Below are 21,493 nucleotides of genomic sequence, written 5' to 3' on the forward strand. Positions count from 1 at the left end.
TCTTTTGGTATGACATGACTGAATTTAAATGCAAAAAAAAAAAAAAAAAAAATCTAAATCAAAACATAAATCATGTAACCCCCTGTGAGTGCACAAATTATTTCATACAAAATTGTTTATGTATGAAATTGCCATGTCTCAAAATATCTAATCATGTATCTCAATGCCGTATGTCAGTTTACACAACATATCTTGACACTGTTTGATATGCATCTGTAAACCAACAGTTATTTCTACATAGAAATACATCATTTATTTTACTATGAAAAAAAAAAATCAAAACAAGCATCAACATTAAACCTGCTTCATTAATAATCATAAAATTCATAAAATAATAAAACCTACATTTTGGTGTTACATGTAGAGTACAGATGCGCTAAATATAGTTTTACTAAATGAAACCCAGGAAATGTTTCATGTTACAATAATCATTAATAAATGTACAGTTTATTATTAAAACACTTCCAAAATGTCACACATCCATGTTTTACTCTCATGAATACTGCACTGCCACTGTTAACAATAAAAAATAAACGGACAGTTAACCAAGAATAATTTCCGTTCTCCACCCCTCATGCTGGCCTTTCCCTCCAACTTTATACACACTGGCATCTTTAGAAATGAACAGCATCAAAAATTATTTATTGAATACACAGACATATAAAAAAGCTGTACAAAGTTTGTTCTACAGTAGTATTCACAGAGCACAGTAAAGTTAATGTCCAACATGCACAAGTACTGAATAAAGCTTGAAACCTTTGTGTCCGCATGACCAAAGTCCTTGACGTGGCGGAGTCTAGAGTTCAAACGTCGATGTACGTAGGAAGATCTGATGAGAATTTGACGCGTGGATGAGGTTTGATGCATTCTGGGGAAAGAACAACAGTGTGAATTGACAGTGGCAACATTCACATAGCAGTATAGAAAGCTGAAATGCATCATCACATTTGCTGTTTTGTTGATTTATTATAGGCATCACCAAGGGACCAGAAGTCAAGCTACCAATGTTTTCGGCTGCAATCAACAAGACCACCGTTTCCAACAAATCTGCTGGAGCATTTACAAGAAGTTGCCTAACACACGCAGACTGAGCCGGGTGACCGGTAAAGGGCCCTATTATAACGATCTAAGCGCATGGTCTAAAGCACAAGTGCACTTAGGGCGTGTCCAAATCCACTTTCGCTAGTTTAAAGACGGGAAAAATGGTCGGCGCACCCGGCGCATGGTCTAAAAGTGTTGTCTCTATTCTCTTAAGGAGTAATGGGTGTGTTTTGGGCATAACGTGAAATAAACCAATCAGAGTCTCATCTCCCATTCCCTTTAAAAGCCAGTTGCGCTCGCGCCATGGCGGATTCGCTATTTACATGGTGGAATTTGCAAAGCGGAAAAAACTGAACGCTTCTCTAGCGAGGAAACGGATCTTGTTGTGCGCGAGGTTAAAGCGCGCGAGCAGACCATCTACAGGACAAGCCGGATTCCACCATATCTCGATGTACACATTATTAATAACTTTTATTTTTAATATTTGGCTTGTTTGTGTGCTGCTCCGTGTAATAAGCAGAGTGTATGCGCGTTGTGGACCCGCCTATAGGCACATATTACTAACGCGCTCTTTAAATTAACAAAAAAAATATTGCGTTGACTTTATTGACTTTAGACCAGGTTTCAGTTGGTCAATGGCGCAGTCTATTTCTGTTGCCTCAAAATAGCAACGCGCCAACAATGCGCCTGAACACTCCTCGTTTTCAGACCAGCAGCCCATGGGTGCAAATGCATTTGATCTTTAAACTACGTGGCGCAGGACATAAAAAAATTATAACTGCGTCAGACTGAAACTGGTCAAATACACTTGCGTCACGCCTAGTGCCGCATTGCGCCGGGTGTATGATAGGACCCTTAGTGTATCTGCTGTTCTCAAGAATCAAAGCTATAAGTTTAGTACAAAAGAGAGTGAATGAATGGAAAAGCATCAGGGCCGTATGTGGTACGGTGTCCAGCAGGTGCTCACCGATGGTCTGCGTGTTGGGCTCTGTGTCCAGAGGTTCCAGTGAAGTGAGCAGCTCTCTCTGAGAACTGCAGCTGGGTGTGCTGTCAGTGGGAGAAACTGGACTCTGGATCATTTCTTGCTCTTTTTCGTCCTGCATCGCTGCATAGATGTGGAGGCCTGGGATCTTCCTTGAGGAAAGATTTACAATGAGACACGGGCAAACAAACATTGATGCTACAAGATATGCTTGGGGGAATCAGCCAAAGGGAAAAAAATGATATTATCAAGCGGTAAGCAACCATAATCACTGAAGGGGACATGTGTCCTCAACTTTTATAAATGGTTTATTCATCTTTAAGTTAGAAATGAACAGTTTTATGTTAAAAGTTTCATCCTTCCTAATAATTTAAATATATACTCTACTGTTCAAAAAGTTTGCGTTCAGTACGATTTAATCAGAAATCGTGATTAAAATTGAATTGACCAAAAGAGAGTAAATACATTTATAATGTTGTAAAATATTTCAATTTCAAATAAATGCTGTATTAATCAAATCCAACATTGATAATAATAAGACATGTTTGTTGAGCAGCAAATCAGCATATTAGATTGATTTCTGGAGGATCATGTGACACGGACGACTTTAATGCTGAAATAAAGTACTAATGCTGAAAATTCAGCTTTGAATTACAGGAATAAATTACATTTTAAAATATATTAAAATAGAAAACAGTTATTTTAAATTGTAATAATATTTTACAATATTGCTAATTTTACTGCATTTTCGATCAAATAAATGCAGCCTTGGTGAGCATAAAAGTCATTTTTTAAAAACATTTTGAACATTTTATACACGCATATAACACTACTATATATATATAACTATAAAGTCATATTTATAATACAACTTGTAGCCAACTGCCTAGTAATTTTAAGATGTAAAGTATTTAAACAAACAATGTAGCTGTAAACGGTTGCTGCGTCATAATTCGCATACGATCTGTCCTAAATAGTATTCGCAATCAGAATTAGTGTGTCCTAAATAGTAGTATGTTGAAATGAGTATCCAAAGATACCCGGATTGTTGGTTGTTTTTCCGGTTAGTATCCGAACGGCAGATCCATGCACACTCTAACTGCTAATATTGCCCAAAACCCATTGCACTGTGGATGAGGATTCAATTAGAACTACAAACAAAAAATTAAAACTACAAACATGGTGGATGTACACGACCGACGGTTAACTACTGTAGGTTTAGATAAAGGGGTTTGAGTGATTAATAATCAGTATCTAACCTGACGAAAATATATTTATTCAATGTTATCTACATTATATTTCATCTGCAACAACATTGTGAACTTTTATAAAGATACGTTTGGTCATTAACCTTTAAATACATCATTATGCAAACACATAAGGAGAGTTTTATGAGACACCCACAACTGGCAGATCAACGTGCTACTTCATTTCTCTCTGATGCGGTAGGACATTCAATTCAATTGAATGTGGAGGATTTTAACTGTGACAAGATGATTGACAGGCCAGTTTATACGGTGACACGCTTATTTATGACGAAGTAGTAGGCCTACGACCCGCTCAAAAGTATATACTTTTTCTTCACAAAAACAGTACATCCTTTTAAGTAGGCGAATTAAAACGCAGCAGGTGATCTACTGTGTCCAGCAGACGCTTATCTTTCACTGGGCAAACATTACCTAATTAATATTCATGAGGCAAGCTGAAAAGGTTCATAATGTGCCCTTCTGCACTTTTTCCAAACCTTCCGACGGCCCTGACATTATCAGCTTTGCAGATCACACCATTCTGTTCCGTTTATCACAGGAAGCATGTGTTTATAGTTTGTAAATGCGCTATACTGCATTTACAAAACGCAATCTGGGCTCTGCCTCAGGGAAAAATTTGTAATAAGACCCAGAAAAGACCTTTGTGTGTAAAGTCTCACTTAGGGGCTAGAAACTGAGCTGTTAAATCGAGACCGCCCTTTAGAGAGGTGATTTTATCCGACTTGGTCTGCGCCGTTACGGACGGAAGAGTGTCACGTAAGCAAAAAAAAAACAGAATAGAGCTTTAACAGGGCATTGCCTAAGAGGATTCAGAAGCAAATTTATTGTGCAAAATACAACTGGAGAGGGATTTAGCAGGAAGAAAACGCAACACAAACGGACAGCTCATTAAGATGTGATCTAACACCCTCATTAAAGGACCAGTTCACACAATGAAACGGAAATTCTGACACCATTTACTCACACTCATGTAGCAAATCCATTTACATCTATTCAGAGCTTTCTGTACATGTAAGAGCAGTTTTTTTTAGCATTAGTTTTGGGTGAACTGATTAACAAGACATTAAGTGTTCCTTCAGGAAGTCACCGGATGTCACTTGTTGCGTACAAAAAAATATTAAAGCGTCGGAAAATTCTTGGCACTTCTGTTATCTCCCTCTCCTGTCTCCAGATCTTGTCTTATTGACCCCTCGTGCCCTTTTCTCTCGCAGTCCGGTGATGGAAACGGTGCAATCATTTAACATTTCAGAAAGGTCAACTTGAAAAACTCAAAGGGCTAAATATTGATAATGTCTGTGCATTGACTGACATTTCTCATTTGTTATGAACGCTAGGACAAAAGAAAGAAGGTTCTGCAACAGGGAACGGGTGAATCACCACTCCACATATCCGCTCAGTGATTTGCTACAACCTAAACTTGCTGATCTGAGAGAATGATTTGCCTCCCTGTGCAGACAACGGCTTGGCTTTATTTTGGTAGCATTAAACAAAATAATTTAAAATATGTATTATTATTATAATAATTTATTATAATAATTAGTACTTGAATGTATAATTACACTAACACAGACACCTTAAACATGAAGTGTAACTATTCTGATTAATAATAATTCATATAATAATAAATAATACACTGTAAAAAATCAGTGATCAATGAGTTATGACAACATGTGTTTTTACATTGCTTTAACTCGTAAAAAAAAGATGAAATTTATATTTATACCAAATTAAACTATTTTTTTTAACATCAGTTTGATGTAATTTAAGTTGAACTGACTTAAACATCCAAGTTAACTGTACTTAATTTAAGGCAGCAACTTTTTTTTAATGTCAGTTTGATGGATTTTTAAGTCAGTTAAACTTAAACATTCAAGTTGATTGTACTTAATTTAAGGCAGCAACTTTTGTTGTTGTTGCAGTGTACACTGTAAAAAATGTGGCTGCGATTAATTCAAATTTGTTGAGATAACTTAAATATCCAACTTAACCAAACTAAACTTAAGTTAACTAAACTTAATATTTTAAGTCAAGCTTGAACACATACTTTTTAAAGTTGAAACAATGTTGGATTTTAAGTTGTGCTAAATAATCGCAGCAATTTTTTTTACAGTGTACAGTACATGTACTTACTATAGGGTTAGGCTTAGGAATAGGGGTTGGTTTAGGGTTAGTTGAATGTAATTATGCAAAATGTATAGTTATTACTACAGTAACTACATGTAACGTGTAACAAGGACACTGTAAAATAAAGCATTACCTTAGAAAATATATATATAAATAAAAAAATCTGGACAAACATTATATTCAGGTAAATAATGCTGTTGAATGCAGTCAAAATGCTGATAACACTTCTGTTTAAAAATAAAGATAAATCAATTCATCAACTATATCATCAGATATTGTTACTACTTTTTAAATAACTTGCTTTTCAAACTTTCAAAAACTTTATTTTTTTACATTTGTCACATTTATTTGATTATTTTCCACTAGACATTTAACTAATTAAAAAAGCTAACCATATTTATCCAGCAGACATATACATTATGATTTAAAGATGAGGTTTTAAATACGGATAACAATACCTTTTGAATTTATAGATGAGGAACACTGCTAAACCCACCACCACCACAGAGAGGAGCATGAGCATAGCTGAGCCGCTGTGATTCTCGCTTGTGTCCACTAGAGGCGCTAGACACAGGGGAAAATGAGGCAGACAAGCTGTTGTCAGTGCACAGTCTGGCATGACACAGAACTCATTTCTCACAACTATACAACCAATGTTATATTAGAATTGTCCATCATCAATGATCAATTTCATCTTGGGGTGAACTATTCCTTTAAGTTGCAAGTCTTTCTTGTCTCGTTCATATTTAGAAAACAACACTCTTTGATTCCAATTCATTACCTGCTGATAAATGAGCAGCGTATACCGTGATCTGGACTCCTGGTCTGAGTGTGAACTGAACCAGGTTCTGATTGAGAGCGTTGAGCACCAGTTCTGAGAGCTGAAAGGAAAATCGCATCGCCACATAATCATATTCACACCACGTTGGATAAGAAAACGCTGCCATACTATACATCCAAATATTTTATTAAATTACATAAACAATCACGTAACCCTGAAATAAGATATTCGTGCCCTGCATTTGATTTCGCCCGTTTGTGAGCCGAGTGAGTCCTGATGCATTGCACTGCATGTTGAGGCATACAAGCGTGATGTTTGTATTACATGAGCCGGTATCACACTGGGAAAGACATTTCAGCATAAATCAACACTATCACCTTCACTCGCAAATATAGATATATGGCATGGGTGGGATCTCATTTAGGCCTAACATCTTACTCTTCTCCCTCAAACACACACAGAGCCCTTGACTGTCAGGCTCTTTTATACATGCATAAATCTTGAAAGCGGATCACAATTCCCCTCCCAAAATAAAGCCTCTTCTTGTGTGTTTTTGGGCTTGATTATGGCAGATCAGGGTTTTCTTAAAGGACTATTCTTGAAAATTGTGCGAACAGTTCGATTTTTTGTACTTTTCTTAAACTACGTCAGACAAATTTTTTTTATCTGTTTAAGGTGTTAATATAATTATCGTAAAGGGTTTGACAGGAATTTAAGATAATTCCCTACAGATAGATTGGATATAGATGGATGGATGGATGGATGGATGGATGAATAGATAGATAATCTTGAATTCAGTGATGATGGTGTTAAACCTCACACAAAACCACTTCATGTTCCAAGAGTCCCTTTTTTCACCCTTTTTTCCAAAGCTTTATTAAATCCGTCTCATTTACTAAATGACTCCTGACTTATTTCTGCACTCCTTTATTTCTTTGTCGCTCTCACCTTCTGTCTCCCTCATCCTTATTCCTCACCCATTTAAAATTAGACCATTCCATGAATAATTACATTCTTTATGAATTGTACCAGGGTCAGTAAGTCTATTATACTTTTTTTAATAAGGCTATCTACACATTATACTTTGAACATGCCACCCTTGAATTGAGATTTATGAGGATCTGCTATGAAAGGTCCTTTTGTATATTCAAGATAGGTTTGGATGAGGAAAACAAAACAAATGCAGCCCTGGAGGGACACCCACAAAATGCAGATATCCCTCTTTCATATGTGATATAATATATTTGGCCCATAAGAACTGAATGATCTGGATGGATTACTAATGACCTTCTCTATGTATGGTGAGAAATCACTGCCTCAAAAATACAGAGGACTCTGCATCGTGATTTGGGAGGATATGAGGCATCTTCTCATATTCAGTAATGGCTTTTCTCAGTTGTGGCCTAATGCGGTATGACCAGAATTACCCATGACCTAAAGAATAAACCCACAACCGCAAGTGAGAAAGATAATAAATTAGAAAATCTCATTGAGCTTTGACATCCACATCAGGAAATTACTTTTTCTTTTTTAAAAGCCACCCTGTGGTGAAAAATCAAGCTTTTAATGTTGTTTATATGTCTATGTGGTGTTTTTAATATGCTTTAAGACGAACCATGTGCAAATTTGTCACAGACTAGCTTGTAACCAATCAGGTCAACGTGTGATCGTCAACGAGTGGACCTCTGAGCTGGTGTGAGTGAGCGGAGGCGGGGCTAATTTGCATATTCATAGAACCGCATATACGAAATGAGTTACATTCAAGCTATTTTAAGGCATGAACTTTTTTTTAATGAAAAAAAACTTTTAAATCTGTAAGTTTGGTGATCAAAGATGAGTTTTAATCTCATATTTTAATCTCATAAATTGGCATGTATTGATGGTGTGCTAAGCTAACATGCTAGCTAGCCCTAAGATGAATTGTGATTTGAATTTATTTATAGGAATGCTTACTGAAATTCTTCTTTTTTCAAGACGGGCATTTGATACAGTTTTAAATGTGAAGTGAGAACTTTGATCAAATAAATTAGGGATTGAAACAGTGTGAATAGCCAGTCGTTAGTAATTATAATGAAGACAAAAGAAAATAATAACATAGAGCCATAACCAGGCAAGGGTGTGAATGTGTGCAGGGGAGACTGACACTGAATGGGGCTCGTTTGCACCACAAAACGATAGAGACCATAGACTGAATGGATGGTTAGAAGATGACAATAAACATCAGTTTGCATTTTAGAGTCTAATCGACATAAACGAGAAAAAAATGGTGTAAGTGTGAACCAGTAAAAACAGGGTTTAATCAAGTGTTAAACAGGCCAACATTGACATCTGCTGGAGACCATAAGAAACTATTGTCAAGATTTCCACTATCCACTATCTGTAAAAATGTATTTGAAAAAAAACAAGGACTGATGATAATATGTTTTTTCTTCTGATCAAGAGACACGTTACTGAGTGTTTCATGACGGAGATGGGCATCAAAGTCTGAAGATCATGCTTAATGTCAGATAAGGCTTAAGTCCAGTACCTGGTCTAAATGAGTAGCCGTTTTGTCTGGCTTGCCCTCTGTCTGCAGTTTGTCTGGTAACAGGAAGAACTCGGCCGCTGTGGGAAGTCCAGGCAACACTGTGACCAACAGCTGCTCAGGATTCACTCCTGTCGCCTGAAGACCAAGAAACAGGATTAGAGAAACACAAGAATCAACCGAGGTTAAAAAGACAAGGCCTTTAACTCTAATGTTCTTGTGCGATTGACTTTACAGTTTTAATGTTTGGGGTCCCAGTCCAGAAACCTGGATATTAAATATACAATAATGTAATATAGTATACACACACAACAACCACAACAACTTGTATTAGTCAGGTTGGGACCAAAATGAGGGTACAGGCATATTTTTGTTTCGGTTTCAGACAGAATATAAATATATTAAATCCTCAATGGTTCATATTGCAAGGTCACAACGGTCCACCGCGCTCCTGTCCATATGCCCAGTGCAAAACTCATTACACACATTACCAATAAACAATTGGAGCAGAACACGCATATGGCTCACATGAGAACCGTTATTCTCAAGTGTCATATTCCATAAACATTCATAAAGAAAGTCCCAATGTTCACTTATAACGGCCTCTTGAAAATGCCACGGGGTAAGTGAGGGAGAACACTGATGATTATTTCGGTCTGTCGTGCCATATGTTTGAATATTTGTGTTTTTCCTGTCACGGCGATGTTCCTCCATCAGTGAAGGCGGATCTAGCTGATGTTTCACAACCAAAGTGTGGAGCATGAAAACCCAGCAAAGATCCTGACTACACTTATATTTGCGCACTTTTTATATCTGGAATTTATATTTTGAGACTCAAATGGGCCAAATAGCACTTTAAATTGAGATTCTCTAAAGGTCAGGTGCACAGGTCAAGTACTTGAGTAAACATACAGATAAATATTACTTTTTTGGTGGTAAAGTCATGACTAATGCAATGTCTATGAAACAGAACTCTGTGTGAAGACCTTATGCTCACGTTTGATTCCCGAAACAACTTAAAAAACAAATGTCTGTTTCATTAGAAGATGCCACTACGTTTCAGATTATGAATATTCTTGCGTGTGCGAACTGCATGCAGAAAGCACTGAAAGACATTAGGTGAGACACTAGTCCAAGAGAAAAGAGAAAGATTGTTTTCTTTTCTATCCACGTTCACCTGAGCATTAATATTAATAAATAGGCTTTCCCTCCGAGGAAAATAAATAAACAGATACAAATGTATATCTGTTAAAACACACGGATGACTTCAAAACAAACAGACATGGACAACGTTGAGTTAATAGAGTTGTTCATTTCAGTATAAGTAATTTCAGGGCTGTGCTTATGCTGTATTATATAAAATATACAAAGAAGTATTATAGATTGAACTCTATAATGCCAGATTTTGTTTTGTGGTAAATGGTTTGAACTCACCTGCACCATAGAGGTTTTAATGACTCGACTCACATCAAGTCTCCATTCGGACACATCAGGGTTGTGATCATCCAGATTGGATGAAAAGGCAAGAAGATGAGATCTGAAGTATTCTGTTATTGGAATATAACAAAAAACACCTTATAATTATAAGAATATAAGACTTTTTGTTATATCACAAATCATTTTGGAGAGGTTTGTGTTGCAGCATTTGTTTTTAACAGGTGAATTTACTGTATGATATAGTGCTTGAAATGGGTTGTGAATGCATTTCATTTCGACTTCACTTTTCCATGATGCATTTCTGAGGATACAGCCAATGAGATTTTTTTTTCTTTTTATGCATCAATAATTAATTGCATTGTAAAATGTGTTTAGTGTTTTTGAAAATGAAGAGACCTTGGTGATGTTGAAAATAGATATTTATATATCCACCACTGAATTTCTGAAATAATTTTGATTTTATGTTAACTCAACTTCCATTATATATTAATGTAATATTGTGGAGGTGCTGTTATATACATCTAATATTTATATATATTTTTTTATTAGTTTTTTTTTTTCCAGCTAACAAAAACAACACTGCTCCTTTTAGTCGAACTCACCATGGACAGCGACGGTTTTCCTGTCTTGTAGGATGTTATTCCCGGCGGAAACCTGCACAGTGACAACACTGATTCCCTCTCGAGAGAACGTGAACGCCACACTCCCCTCCAGCGTGATCACGGGCTGTGAATACAGCGTGAAAGAGAATCTCAAGAGGATGCCCTGTCAGTAGTCGCATTGAAGATGCCAACTTTATTTACATGGCAGCCGGTGAGGCAAAAAACACACACACCGACTGAGTCACGCACAGGTGTCCAGTGAGTGACACATGGAGAATTTACCTCTGAATTATTCCCAAACCACCAGATATAGGTGACTGTTCCCACTTGGCTCGGCCAGAGAACCACCGTCAGGTTGACTTCTTTATTTTTCACAGCGACAAAAGGGGCGGAGAGATGAACAGATTCCAGATGACCTGCTCCAAGAGAGAAAGGAAAATAAAAGTGAGGTCGGTTAAGCCAGAGAGTGAAACGGTGTTTGCTAGTTCTCAAATCTTGTTCACTTCATCATATTCAAACCCGCTGTGTTAAAGACAGATGAGAGAACCCGTTTGTTTTGTTTTAGTGACAAAACTCGGTAACACTTTGACTAACAACAGACTACCACTTCGACTGTCAACTAGCAGTCAATAGACTATTAGTAGACTCTCTGCTAATACTTTATTTTGATGGTCTCCAAATAAAATGTATACAAAAAAAGAAAAAAAGAAGAAGATATTTGAACCATTTTCCCGCCATTGACGGAAATTTCCGTCTTTTCGTGTTTTTACTGTTATTTTGTAGGGGGCGCTCTTCTCTTCTCTGAATCTCCAGATCAAAACGAGATGCAGAAACAAGAGATATAATATGTAAGCATATGCATATGTAAAATAACACGATCATTAACATTAAACAGCATATAAACCAAAACTTCCTTATGCTACTCAATGAAATATCGGCCGAGGACGAGGTCTAGGATTGTATTGTGACACCTTAGTGGCTGTTGATGGACTCGATCTACTCTATCTATGTTTTGGTCATCGTTCTGAATTATATGGATGTAGTCTTTGACAGAAACGTAATTTTCTCAGATTTTTGCTCAAAATATTGCTTTCTTTATGAAACTTACCCACATTCAAGTGTTGATAAGAAAGTAATGGATGAAGCTAGAATAAAATGGTTTTTTTTTTAAAGCAGAGGGTTTGTTTTTTCTTTTTGATATATTCAGATATTCATACAACAAAATAAGGCCATGACATTTTTGAGAAAATTATAAAATACGCTGGCGGTGATGCTTTAAAAAAAAATGCTGGCAGAAAATATTATATCGCAATATTGCTGTTTTACTATATTTATGATCAAATAAATGCAGTATTGGTGAGCATAAGAGACTTCTTTCAAAAACATTAAGGAAAAAACCAAAAACAAAAACACTTTCCAACCCCAAACTCTTGAACGGTAGGCTAGAGAATATATTCTCATATAATTATGTGTGGCCAAATTATGGTGGAATGCGGTTCTTGTTTCGAAAACACTGAATTATATTGAATGAGATGAATAAAAAAAGGCAAAAGAATACAAAGTTACAACACAAACTAAACATCCTCCTAATGATTCCACCTTATATTCATTCATTCACAAATACTTCTCTTAGGGACACAGAGCCATCTGCGTGTGAATTTCAGCTCATGCACCAAGGGCCCTATTTGCTTTGCCTGGCACGACAGGATTGACAGATTGGAAGCGTTTCGTCTCCCTGATCAATATGTCAGTGTGGAGGCATCTGTCTGCCTGAATGTAGCGGGGGGTGGCAAGTTCACTGAGTAGGTGGACATGAGAAAAAGGCTGAAAATTTCAATGAAAATGCTCAGATAATTGCTGATATGTGATGAGCTTCCTATCGCGCACACACACACACACACACACACACAAGATACAAAAACTCAGGCCATCTGTTCTAAGAATGTGCTAAAATAACATCTTCCAGCATTAGTACAAGACTTTGTTACATAACAGGATAGAGTAGTCTGTTCGATTATTGGCAAGAAGTCTAATTCATATTCTAACCAAGAACCACCCACGTAGACAGGAAGAGGCCATTTGACCAACATGTGAAATGACCAACCACACTTTTTCTTCTTCTTCAGACTGCACGGTCTGTGCTGTATGGTTTTAATTTATTGAGAAAAAAAAAAGACGTATAAGAGATTTAATTGGGAATCGGACTATTGAGGTTGTGTTGTATGTATTTGACTCACTAAACAGAATCGACTCAGAGTTAATTGTTAGGGAATCAGACTAAACTAGGCTCACTGTCACTGCATCCAAAATCGAATACTTCCCTACTATATATGCGAAAAACCAGCAGAGAAATATGTCCGAATACATTGTATAAAAAAAATAAAAAAAAGTAGTAGGCGAAAAGTCCCCGGATGACATACTACTTCTGAGATTCTGAAGTGCGCATTCGATGGACACTTTTCTATCCCATGAGGCCACAGGAGAGGATTTATGAATGGCAGTGAAGTAACAATACTGACGCTGGTAGGTCACGTGACCGTAGCAACATGGTGGATGTAGTACGTCCGAATTTCATTCAAACAACCCATATTCATACTATATAGAACATGCTTTTTTAACGGTCGCAAAGTAAGTTCAAATTCAAATGTAGTACCTACTCTGACATAAAACATACACTGTGCGTCCAAAATAACAGACTGTCTTAGAGAATCACGAGAATTAGAATAAAATATTCCAAATAGTTGCAATAAAACCCCAAAACGTCCTCGATTGAAACTCTTGAATATCTTTTTTAAGAATACATGCCACAAACACTGCCAAGTCTTCCTCAGAAGTGCTCATTGTAGCCTATACTAATATATTGTAAATAGTTTTCTCTGCAGTTTAAAACTGGTACATCGTGTAAAAGTAAATCTGTCATTCTGAAAAGAATGAAGTCTTTAGATTTAGAATTAAATTCTACAGTTTTACAGCTGCTAATTGTAAAAGTTACACTAAGTGAAGTTCATCAGACCTGTATGATACTTTGCATCCTCAAGACCTTTATCGTACACCAAAGTGTCTCACGGCAATAACTAAGAGGGATGATTTTAATCTGGTGGTCCAGTCAGAGACTATGAGCTTGAAATCTAGATCGCTTAATGTGGAGTGCAATATGACCAAGGCCAAATGAGATCTTTCTGGTCAATAAAGCATAAATGAGTGCTCAGACCCAGCAGGTCTTTAAAAAACATTAAGGATATAAAAGTGGAATACGATATGTCTGTCTGTATTATGCATATTGTTATTCGCCCTCCCACGTCTTGGCTTACATGTAATGTGTAGGAAGAGGAGCACAGTTTCAGAGCCCAGACTGTTCTCCGCCGTGGCTGACACTCGGTAGATTCCCACGTTCTTGTAGATGTGTTTAATGCCATCTTCAATAGAGCTCACGTTGGAGTAGGTGAAGGCGTTTCCATCACCGAAATCCACCGTGATGCTGGTTTTCGATCCATCACCCTGAGGAAAAAGGCAATAACATGAAACATCATTGAGTCTGACTGAAAAACAACAACAAAAACAGCCGGGCTGGGTTTGCTGGTGAATCTCACAAATGTTCTTTAGTTAGACTACTTTCTGTAATATCTGAGTTTTTTTTTTTAGGCAGGAAGCAAAACCTGTTCCTGACTACGACACTGCCAAAGCTCCGAGTGCGATCCATTCAGCTGCCAGTTCATCTGCTCTGGAGGGCGTCTTCTCTGCCCAGAGCGGAGAGCTACCATGGGAAAACATTGCTCTTGTGCAGGCAAAACGCTTTCTGAGAAGTTCTCAAATCTCAAACATGCCCACTTTATGGAGAGGATGAGGGTTATCTCTGTTCTTTGGGGGTTATCAGTAGATTCAATATAACTTCACAAGTCAGTTTAAATTGTTTAAATGGAGTAAACGCACTACTGTTCAAAAGTTTAGGGTCAGTAAGATTGAAAAAAGGGGGCATTCAACTCTTTCCCCGCTATCGCTGAAAAATTTCCATCATTTCTGAGTAAACGCTTCCCCGCAATGGACGGAATTTTCCGGGTTTCCGTGATTTTACTGTTATACGGTAGGGGACGCTATTACGCTTCTTGTAAAAGAGCACTGAATCTCCCGATCAAAACACAGATGAAGAAGCAGCAGAAGCAAGCAATATCTTATGTGATTATATGCATATGTAAAATAACGCAATAACCAATATTCAAAAGCATAGAAATCAAAACTGCCAAATGTTACTGAACGAAATGTCGATCCAGGACGAGGTCTAGACTAGGACTGTTGCTTTGGGGGTGTTGATGGACTCGATCTTCTCCATCTGTGTTTTGATCATCGTTCTAAATTCGATCTAGATGTAGTATTTGACATAAACGTGATTTTCTCAGCTTTTTGCTCAAAATGTTGATTTTATTATGAAACTAACCCACAATTAAGTGTTAAAGGAAAAGAATACATGAAACTAGAATAAATACTTTATTGTGAAAACGGTCACGTCATGCGCATGCATATTAAGTGTTCAGTCTATTATGTGCATATTTTTTTCTTTACACTGTGACATCGCCAACCACTGGCCAGGCATGAATAATACAGCTTTTTTTTATCATTTTCGTGGATCCGTGTGAATGGGTTGTTTTGACAACGTTGTCATGTGTATGCGAAAAATGCGAAATAAAAACGTTTCCGTTTCAAGTACATCGTTGTCGTGTAAATGTACCCTAAACATGACCGTGACAGTTTTAAACATGTAAACAAAATATTTCTTGAGCAGCAAATAAGCATATTAGAATAATTTTTGAAGGATCATGTGACACTGAAGACTAGAGTAATGATGCTGAAAATTTAGCTTTGCATCCCAAAATATATTAAAATAGAAAACGGTATTTCAAGGCAGAGGAAATAACAGTACCTGTGTTTGCTTTGCACTAATAGGAGTTAGATGCGATTTTAAATATTTCAGCAAAAGAAATATATGATTTTTTCAGTGAAATCAGTGCAGGGAAGACTGAATCTGTCTGTACCTCCTCCAGGAACACAAGTAAGGTGACGTTGCTGGCCAGATTAGCTGTTAGCTTCCCTTCGCTGGTCACTAAGTGGAGGCCGCGAGGAGCCTGGCTAGGGCACAACTGCCTACGAGCCGTGTACTGCTCCATCACCCCACCGGTGCAGTTGTTAGACACCACCTTTCTGTACCTGCACACACAAACGCATAAAACGCATTCCCATTCAAACCTATTCTCAAAACGATTAGCACTGAAATTAGTGTGCTTATCTGTGACAGTGAAAACACAAAATGTCGAATGAGTCACACATCAAAATCATTTGAGAATACAGACGGTGATTTTTTTAATTGAAAAGCTCTCTCACACACATAAGCTTTCTTAGCGATCTAAAAACTTTATTTTTTTACTTTACTTATATATATATATATATTTTTTTTTTTTTACTTTTTTTTAATATATTTAATATATATAATATATATATTGTGTCAACATGTTTATTCTCACTACTGGGTTCAAACATACAAGATATCTACTGTAAATTTACATTTAAATTTACATTTACATTTTTGTAATATCTTATATGAAAAATATTTATTGAAAAATACTGGAACAGTTTTTTTAAATTCATTAAATTCACTATAAAAATCAAATTGGACATTAACAAATGTTATGGAATATTGCAGTTTTTATAATAAATAATTTGTGCGCATCATTTTATTTTAAATTCACGTGCCCTTGTAATCTTCTCTTCTCTGATGACGTGTTTACTGGCGAGAGGGCGGGATCAACCTGTCATCCGCATAACATCGACCAATAGCAAACCACAACCATCCAATCAGTTCCCGAGGAACAGAATCATGCCCCGCCCCATATTTTTTCTTGTTCAAGAAGCTGTTTTACTCAGATATACATAACAATAGGGAAGAAAAGATTACTACAACGTCCGTTTAATGCCGAACATGTATCTTAACTATCCAATTACGTAAATATATATAACCCCTAATTGATCATTTTCTGCTCCAAGATACAATGCAAGTGACATCTGATTAGAAAAGCAGCACAAATTAATTCACATAAAAACTAATTAGACATGTTCCTGGAACAACATTACCATCAACCAGTCATTATTGATCCAGGAACATGTTCAGCGTGTGTAAATCACTTTAAATGGTAAGATCCATGCGTCTCCCAAGATCTCACCCAGTGCTGTTGAGGAACGTGTGTTCTGTGGTACAGGTCCGAGACATGGAGGAGGGGGGGAACCAGAATGCTGGAGTACATTTCCCATTAGACTTTCTCTCGAAACCATAATCACTGTAACAAAAAAACAAAAACACTTGGTAAGAACACTGGGACCACAAAACCTATCAGTCCCCCATTTATTGTTTCAAGGATCATTGACTTCTAATTACCAATAGGTCATTTTAACTCACTTGAGTTAAAAACAACTAGCAGAATTAGCACTGTAAGATCCCACGAAGGAGCCCAGGTTCAAGTGGGACTCAATTGTGATATTTCATCGCAGGGCTTGAACCTACAACCTTTCAGTCACTAAACCCAGATCTCAATCCCACTGGTCTCTCATTCATCACTACTGGAGAAGGCCATCATAACATTTGTCTTTCATAACTCACAAGCTAATATATATACAGTGTATACAGTATATATATATATTAGGGCTGTCAAAAGATTAATCACATCCAAAATAAAAGTTTGTGTTTACATAATATATATGTGTGTACTGTGTATAATTATGATGTATAAATACACACACATTCATGTATATATTTAAGAAATATTTGTATTTATATACTGTATATACATTTATATAATTTATATTATATATAAATATTTTATATGTAAATATAACCAATTTTTCTTAAATATATACATGATTGTGTGTGTTTTTATATATATAAATAATTATACACAGTACACACACATATATTATGTAAACACAAACTTTTATTTTGGATGCGATTAATCACGATTAATCTTTTGACAGCCCTAATATATATATATATATATATATATATATATATATATATATATATATATGTATATATATATATACACACACACTGTATATATATATATATATCATTTCTTGACAAATTAATACATATTTTTTTGCCAAGAGCTCAAGCACTAGCATCTGTTATTCATGTCAACATTTAATAACTAATAATCTAGAGATGAAATGAACATATGTTTGAATTCAACGGCATACAATTTTTTTGACAGCAGAAGAAAAATACTTGGCATCCAAAAATAATTAACACCTACATTTTCTACATTTTTAGACCTAACCGTCAGACAACAAAAGCCAAAGTTGTTTGTCCAACAATGCAACTCAACAACCCAATCAAGTAAACAAATGACACTAATTACCACAACAAGTTCCACAGATGCAGCCAGCTTGTGTTGGTAAACGCACAGCGTTTCACTCCCTGATTAACAACTTCACACTTTGTTCCACGCGGCCTCGAGGGGCCTGCAAATTTGGAACTTTCCAGAACAGCGACATTAATAACTTTGATAATTCAGGGGGAAATGAGGGGTATGGCCACATTTACATGACGAGGAGGAGTGTCAGGAATACAAATGCAGGGTTTAAGCCGCAAAGCGTGAGGCGTGAAATCCTACAGAAGAAAGGGTGGTGGTGACAGATGGAACAGTACCACTGAGGGACTATGTATTTTCAAGAAGAAACACGTCAATTTCCATCCATCGCTGTTTTTACGCAGCTTGACCGGACTCCACATACTGTGGCACAAATCTTCTCTTCTGCAATGCTAATCTGATGAGGACTAGCCACAACTATTCCTTTATTCTGTCTTGACAAAATACTGGCTCGATGCTCAATTTAAATTGGTCAACATCTCTCTTTCATAGCTCCGGAGACTTAATAGGTTCTCAGCAATGATTCATTTAAAGTCCCCCTGTGGTGAAAATCAAGCTTTTAATGTTTTTTATATGTCTATGTGCATGGTGTTTTTAATATGCTTTCAGACAAACCATGTGCAAATTCATGAGTCGACACCATTGCGGAGTATTTTCTCCTTAAAACTGCAGTGAACCAAAGACAGTCTCAAAAGCGCGGATCGTCAACGAGTGGATCTCTGAGCTGGTGTGAGTGCGTGGAGGCAAGGCTAATTTGCATATTCATAGAACCGCAAATATGTCATTTTGGTGTTCAAAGATGAGTTTTAAGGGATACACTTATTGACTACAGGGTTTAAGTATTAACTTTGTCTCAGATCCTTCTCCTAACATTTCTTTAGACTGTTGACATGCACTACTGTTCGAAAGTTTTGGGTCAGTAATTTTATTTTTTTAAGGTTTTTGAAAGTCTCTTCTTAAGCTTACAAATGCTGCATTTATTTGAAGAAGAAAAAAATACAGTGAAAACAGTAATATTGTGAATTATTTAAATAACTTCTTTATTTGAATTATTTTAAAACTTATTTTTCTCCTGTAATGCAAAGCTGAATATTCAGCATTATTACTCCAGTCATCAGTGTCATATGTCTTCAGTGAAGTATCATATTCTTTAGAAATCATTATAATATGCTGATTTACTGCTCAAGAAACATTTCTTATTATTATCATTGTTGAAATGTTTGTGGAAACAGGGTTTTCAGGGTTATTTGATTAATAAAACTAGCAAAAAAATAATAGCAATCTTTTGTAACATTGTAAATGTCTTTCCTGTCATATTTGAACAGTTTAATGTGTCCTTGCTGAATTAAAATATAATTTGTATTATTATTATTATCTTACTGACCCCAAACGCAGTGTGTTCCAAATCAGTCAGGTTCAATTACAGTTAGGATGATCCCTTAGAAGTAGCGGACTTAGACGGTAGACAGGAAAGCAGCTCAATCTGTTTTAGAACATAGCTTGAATCTTAGAAGAAAAACATTTGTTTGCTTACCATTCAAAGTCCGACTCAGTGCAGTCACACGGCTCGGAAATCATCGTGACAGAGTAGGTTTTACCCATAACACACCTTGCTATGCCCTTCAGCTTTCGGTAGACTCTTTTGACTCCCATAAGGCAGCGTTCACCCTACAAGGAGGATTTCAACAACATATACATACAGTACATGCCTACACATACACACACACATATTTTCTATATTGGCATACAGCGTTCTCATTCAGGTTTATTTTAGTTCTCACATGAATAATTCATAACAATGAAGAATGCGTGTATCACCCTGAATTTAGAAAAAAAGAGAGACTGGAAAGAAGGTGAGAGGAAATAGGAAAGAGAAGGAAAAAAAAGTTTCCACTCATTCGTAAATATTGTTCCATATTTCATATCGCACATCCAAACTCTGCAGAGTTCGTTTTGTGAAAGGTATATCTCTCACACACATTTCTGCTATCCAAATAGTACAGTTTTATTTCGGGCATCGGATTTGTATGAAAGCTTGTTTCTGCCACAAAATATTCTAAAAAAAATGTCAAATATTATTTTTGCGACTATCTCACAATTCAGATTTTTCCTTTTTTTTCTCAGAAATGTGAGATATAAAGTCACAATTCTACGGAGACCCTAAAGGGACCATTGCAAAAATAAAAATATACAGACTTTCACATGCTCAGGGGAAACGCATCGCGTGCTCACGAAAATAAAAAATATACAGGCTTTCACGTGCTCACGAGATACGTTTCTCTCTATTTTCTAGGCAATTCTGTAAATTCTGAATTTTTTACAATTCTGTACAAAAATTATTTCTCGCAATTGTGGCATTTTCTTTAATCAAAACTGTGATGTAAACACAATTGAGAGTTATAAAGTCAGAATTGTGAGATATAAAGATTTTTTTGCAATTCTAATTTTATTTCTCACAATTGTGACATTTTTTCCCTTTAGAATTGTGGATATAAACTTGCAATTCTGATTTTTTTTTTTTTTTCTGTTTGAATTGTGAGACATAAACTCACATTTGCAAGTTTTAAAGTCCAGATTGTTGGATAGAAAAAAAAAATATTGTTTAATTTTTTATTCCCTGGAAGAAATATCCTTCCATATTTGTGCTAGTTAAACTTAACCCTTGAAAACCCTGTAGCACCTTTGATGTTCCCAGTAAAAAATTGCTTATAAATCTCTTATTCTGTCAGGACCACTATCGTCAAATACGATTGACAATTAGCATATAGTTAGGATTGGCGGTATAGTTTTGTTCTGGGCAAGAACTCCCTGCGCATTAAGCAGCCTAGCATGGATAATGGTAAATGTTTACCTCAGGGTAAACAGAACAGACTGTATTGCAGATATCATTAATGTAAAACGTAATTTGATTCCCCTTTGAATCAGAATAAATGATCGGAGTGACTGGCTGGATCCTGACAGGACGAGAGGAGGAGCTGGGGATGGAGGAGGGTAATTCGCTCCTGAAAAACGCGATAGCTGCTGATAATACTGAAGGAGCTTATATATATATATATTATATATATATATATATATACAGTGATAGGCGTCGTATTCCTATAGGTAGACGTGTATCTGCTGAGGGTCAGCTGATGAGAGCTTGACTAACGTGACCCTATATGCTCGATTTATGCTATATTATCACCAAATATCGGATTCCATCTTTTAGGCAACTTGGAAAAATACATCGCGGTATTGGAGCAGAGAGGACACTGACAACACGCTGACAGACAGGACAGACCAGGTTACTTTTCGGTTACTTTTGATATATTAAACATATTAA

The 21,493-nt window shown here is 36.4% G+C and overlaps 1 protein-coding gene across 8 annotated transcripts in view; it reads right to left on the reverse strand.

Moving 5' to 3' along the window:
- Nucleotides 1–428: 428 nt before the first annotated feature.
- sorcs1 (sortilin-related VPS10 domain containing receptor 1) overlaps nt 429–21,493 on the reverse strand; it is a 224,627-nt gene continuing 203,562 nt past the window's right edge. For 3 of the 8 annotated variants that reach the window (XM_079615287.1, XM_079615285.1, XM_079615288.1), the window contains exons 16-27: nt 19,706–19,839; nt 16,969–17,082; nt 15,787–15,958; nt 14,071–14,257; nt 11,042–11,175; nt 10,760–10,883; nt 10,155–10,267; nt 8,724–8,858; nt 6,197–6,296; nt 5,874–5,979; nt 2,009–2,175; nt 429–868 (exon numbers count right to left, since the gene is read on the reverse strand). In XM_079615287.1, the coding sequence (XP_079471413.1) occupies nt 804–868; nt 2,009–2,175; nt 5,874–5,979; nt 6,197–6,296; nt 8,724–8,858; nt 10,155–10,267; nt 10,760–10,883; nt 11,042–11,175; nt 14,071–14,257; nt 15,787–15,958; nt 16,969–17,082; nt 19,706–19,839 (1,551 nt within the window). In that variant the 3' untranslated portion in view covers nt 429–803. Of the gene's footprint in view, nt 869–2,008; nt 2,176–5,873; nt 5,980–6,196; nt 6,297–8,723; nt 8,859–10,154; nt 10,268–10,759; nt 10,884–11,041; nt 11,179–14,070; nt 14,258–15,786; nt 15,959–16,968; nt 17,083–19,705; nt 19,840–21,493 lie in introns of all 8 variants that reach the window. The other 5 variants (XR_013797964.1, XR_013797965.1, XM_079615284.1 and 2 more) reach the window with 5 other exon arrangements.

This window comes from Phoxinus phoxinus (assembly GCF_949152265.1).
Source record: "Phoxinus phoxinus genome assembly, chromosome: 6".
In the NCBI taxonomy this organism is placed as follows: domain Eukaryota; kingdom Metazoa; phylum Chordata; class Actinopteri; order Cypriniformes; family Leuciscidae; genus Phoxinus; species Phoxinus phoxinus.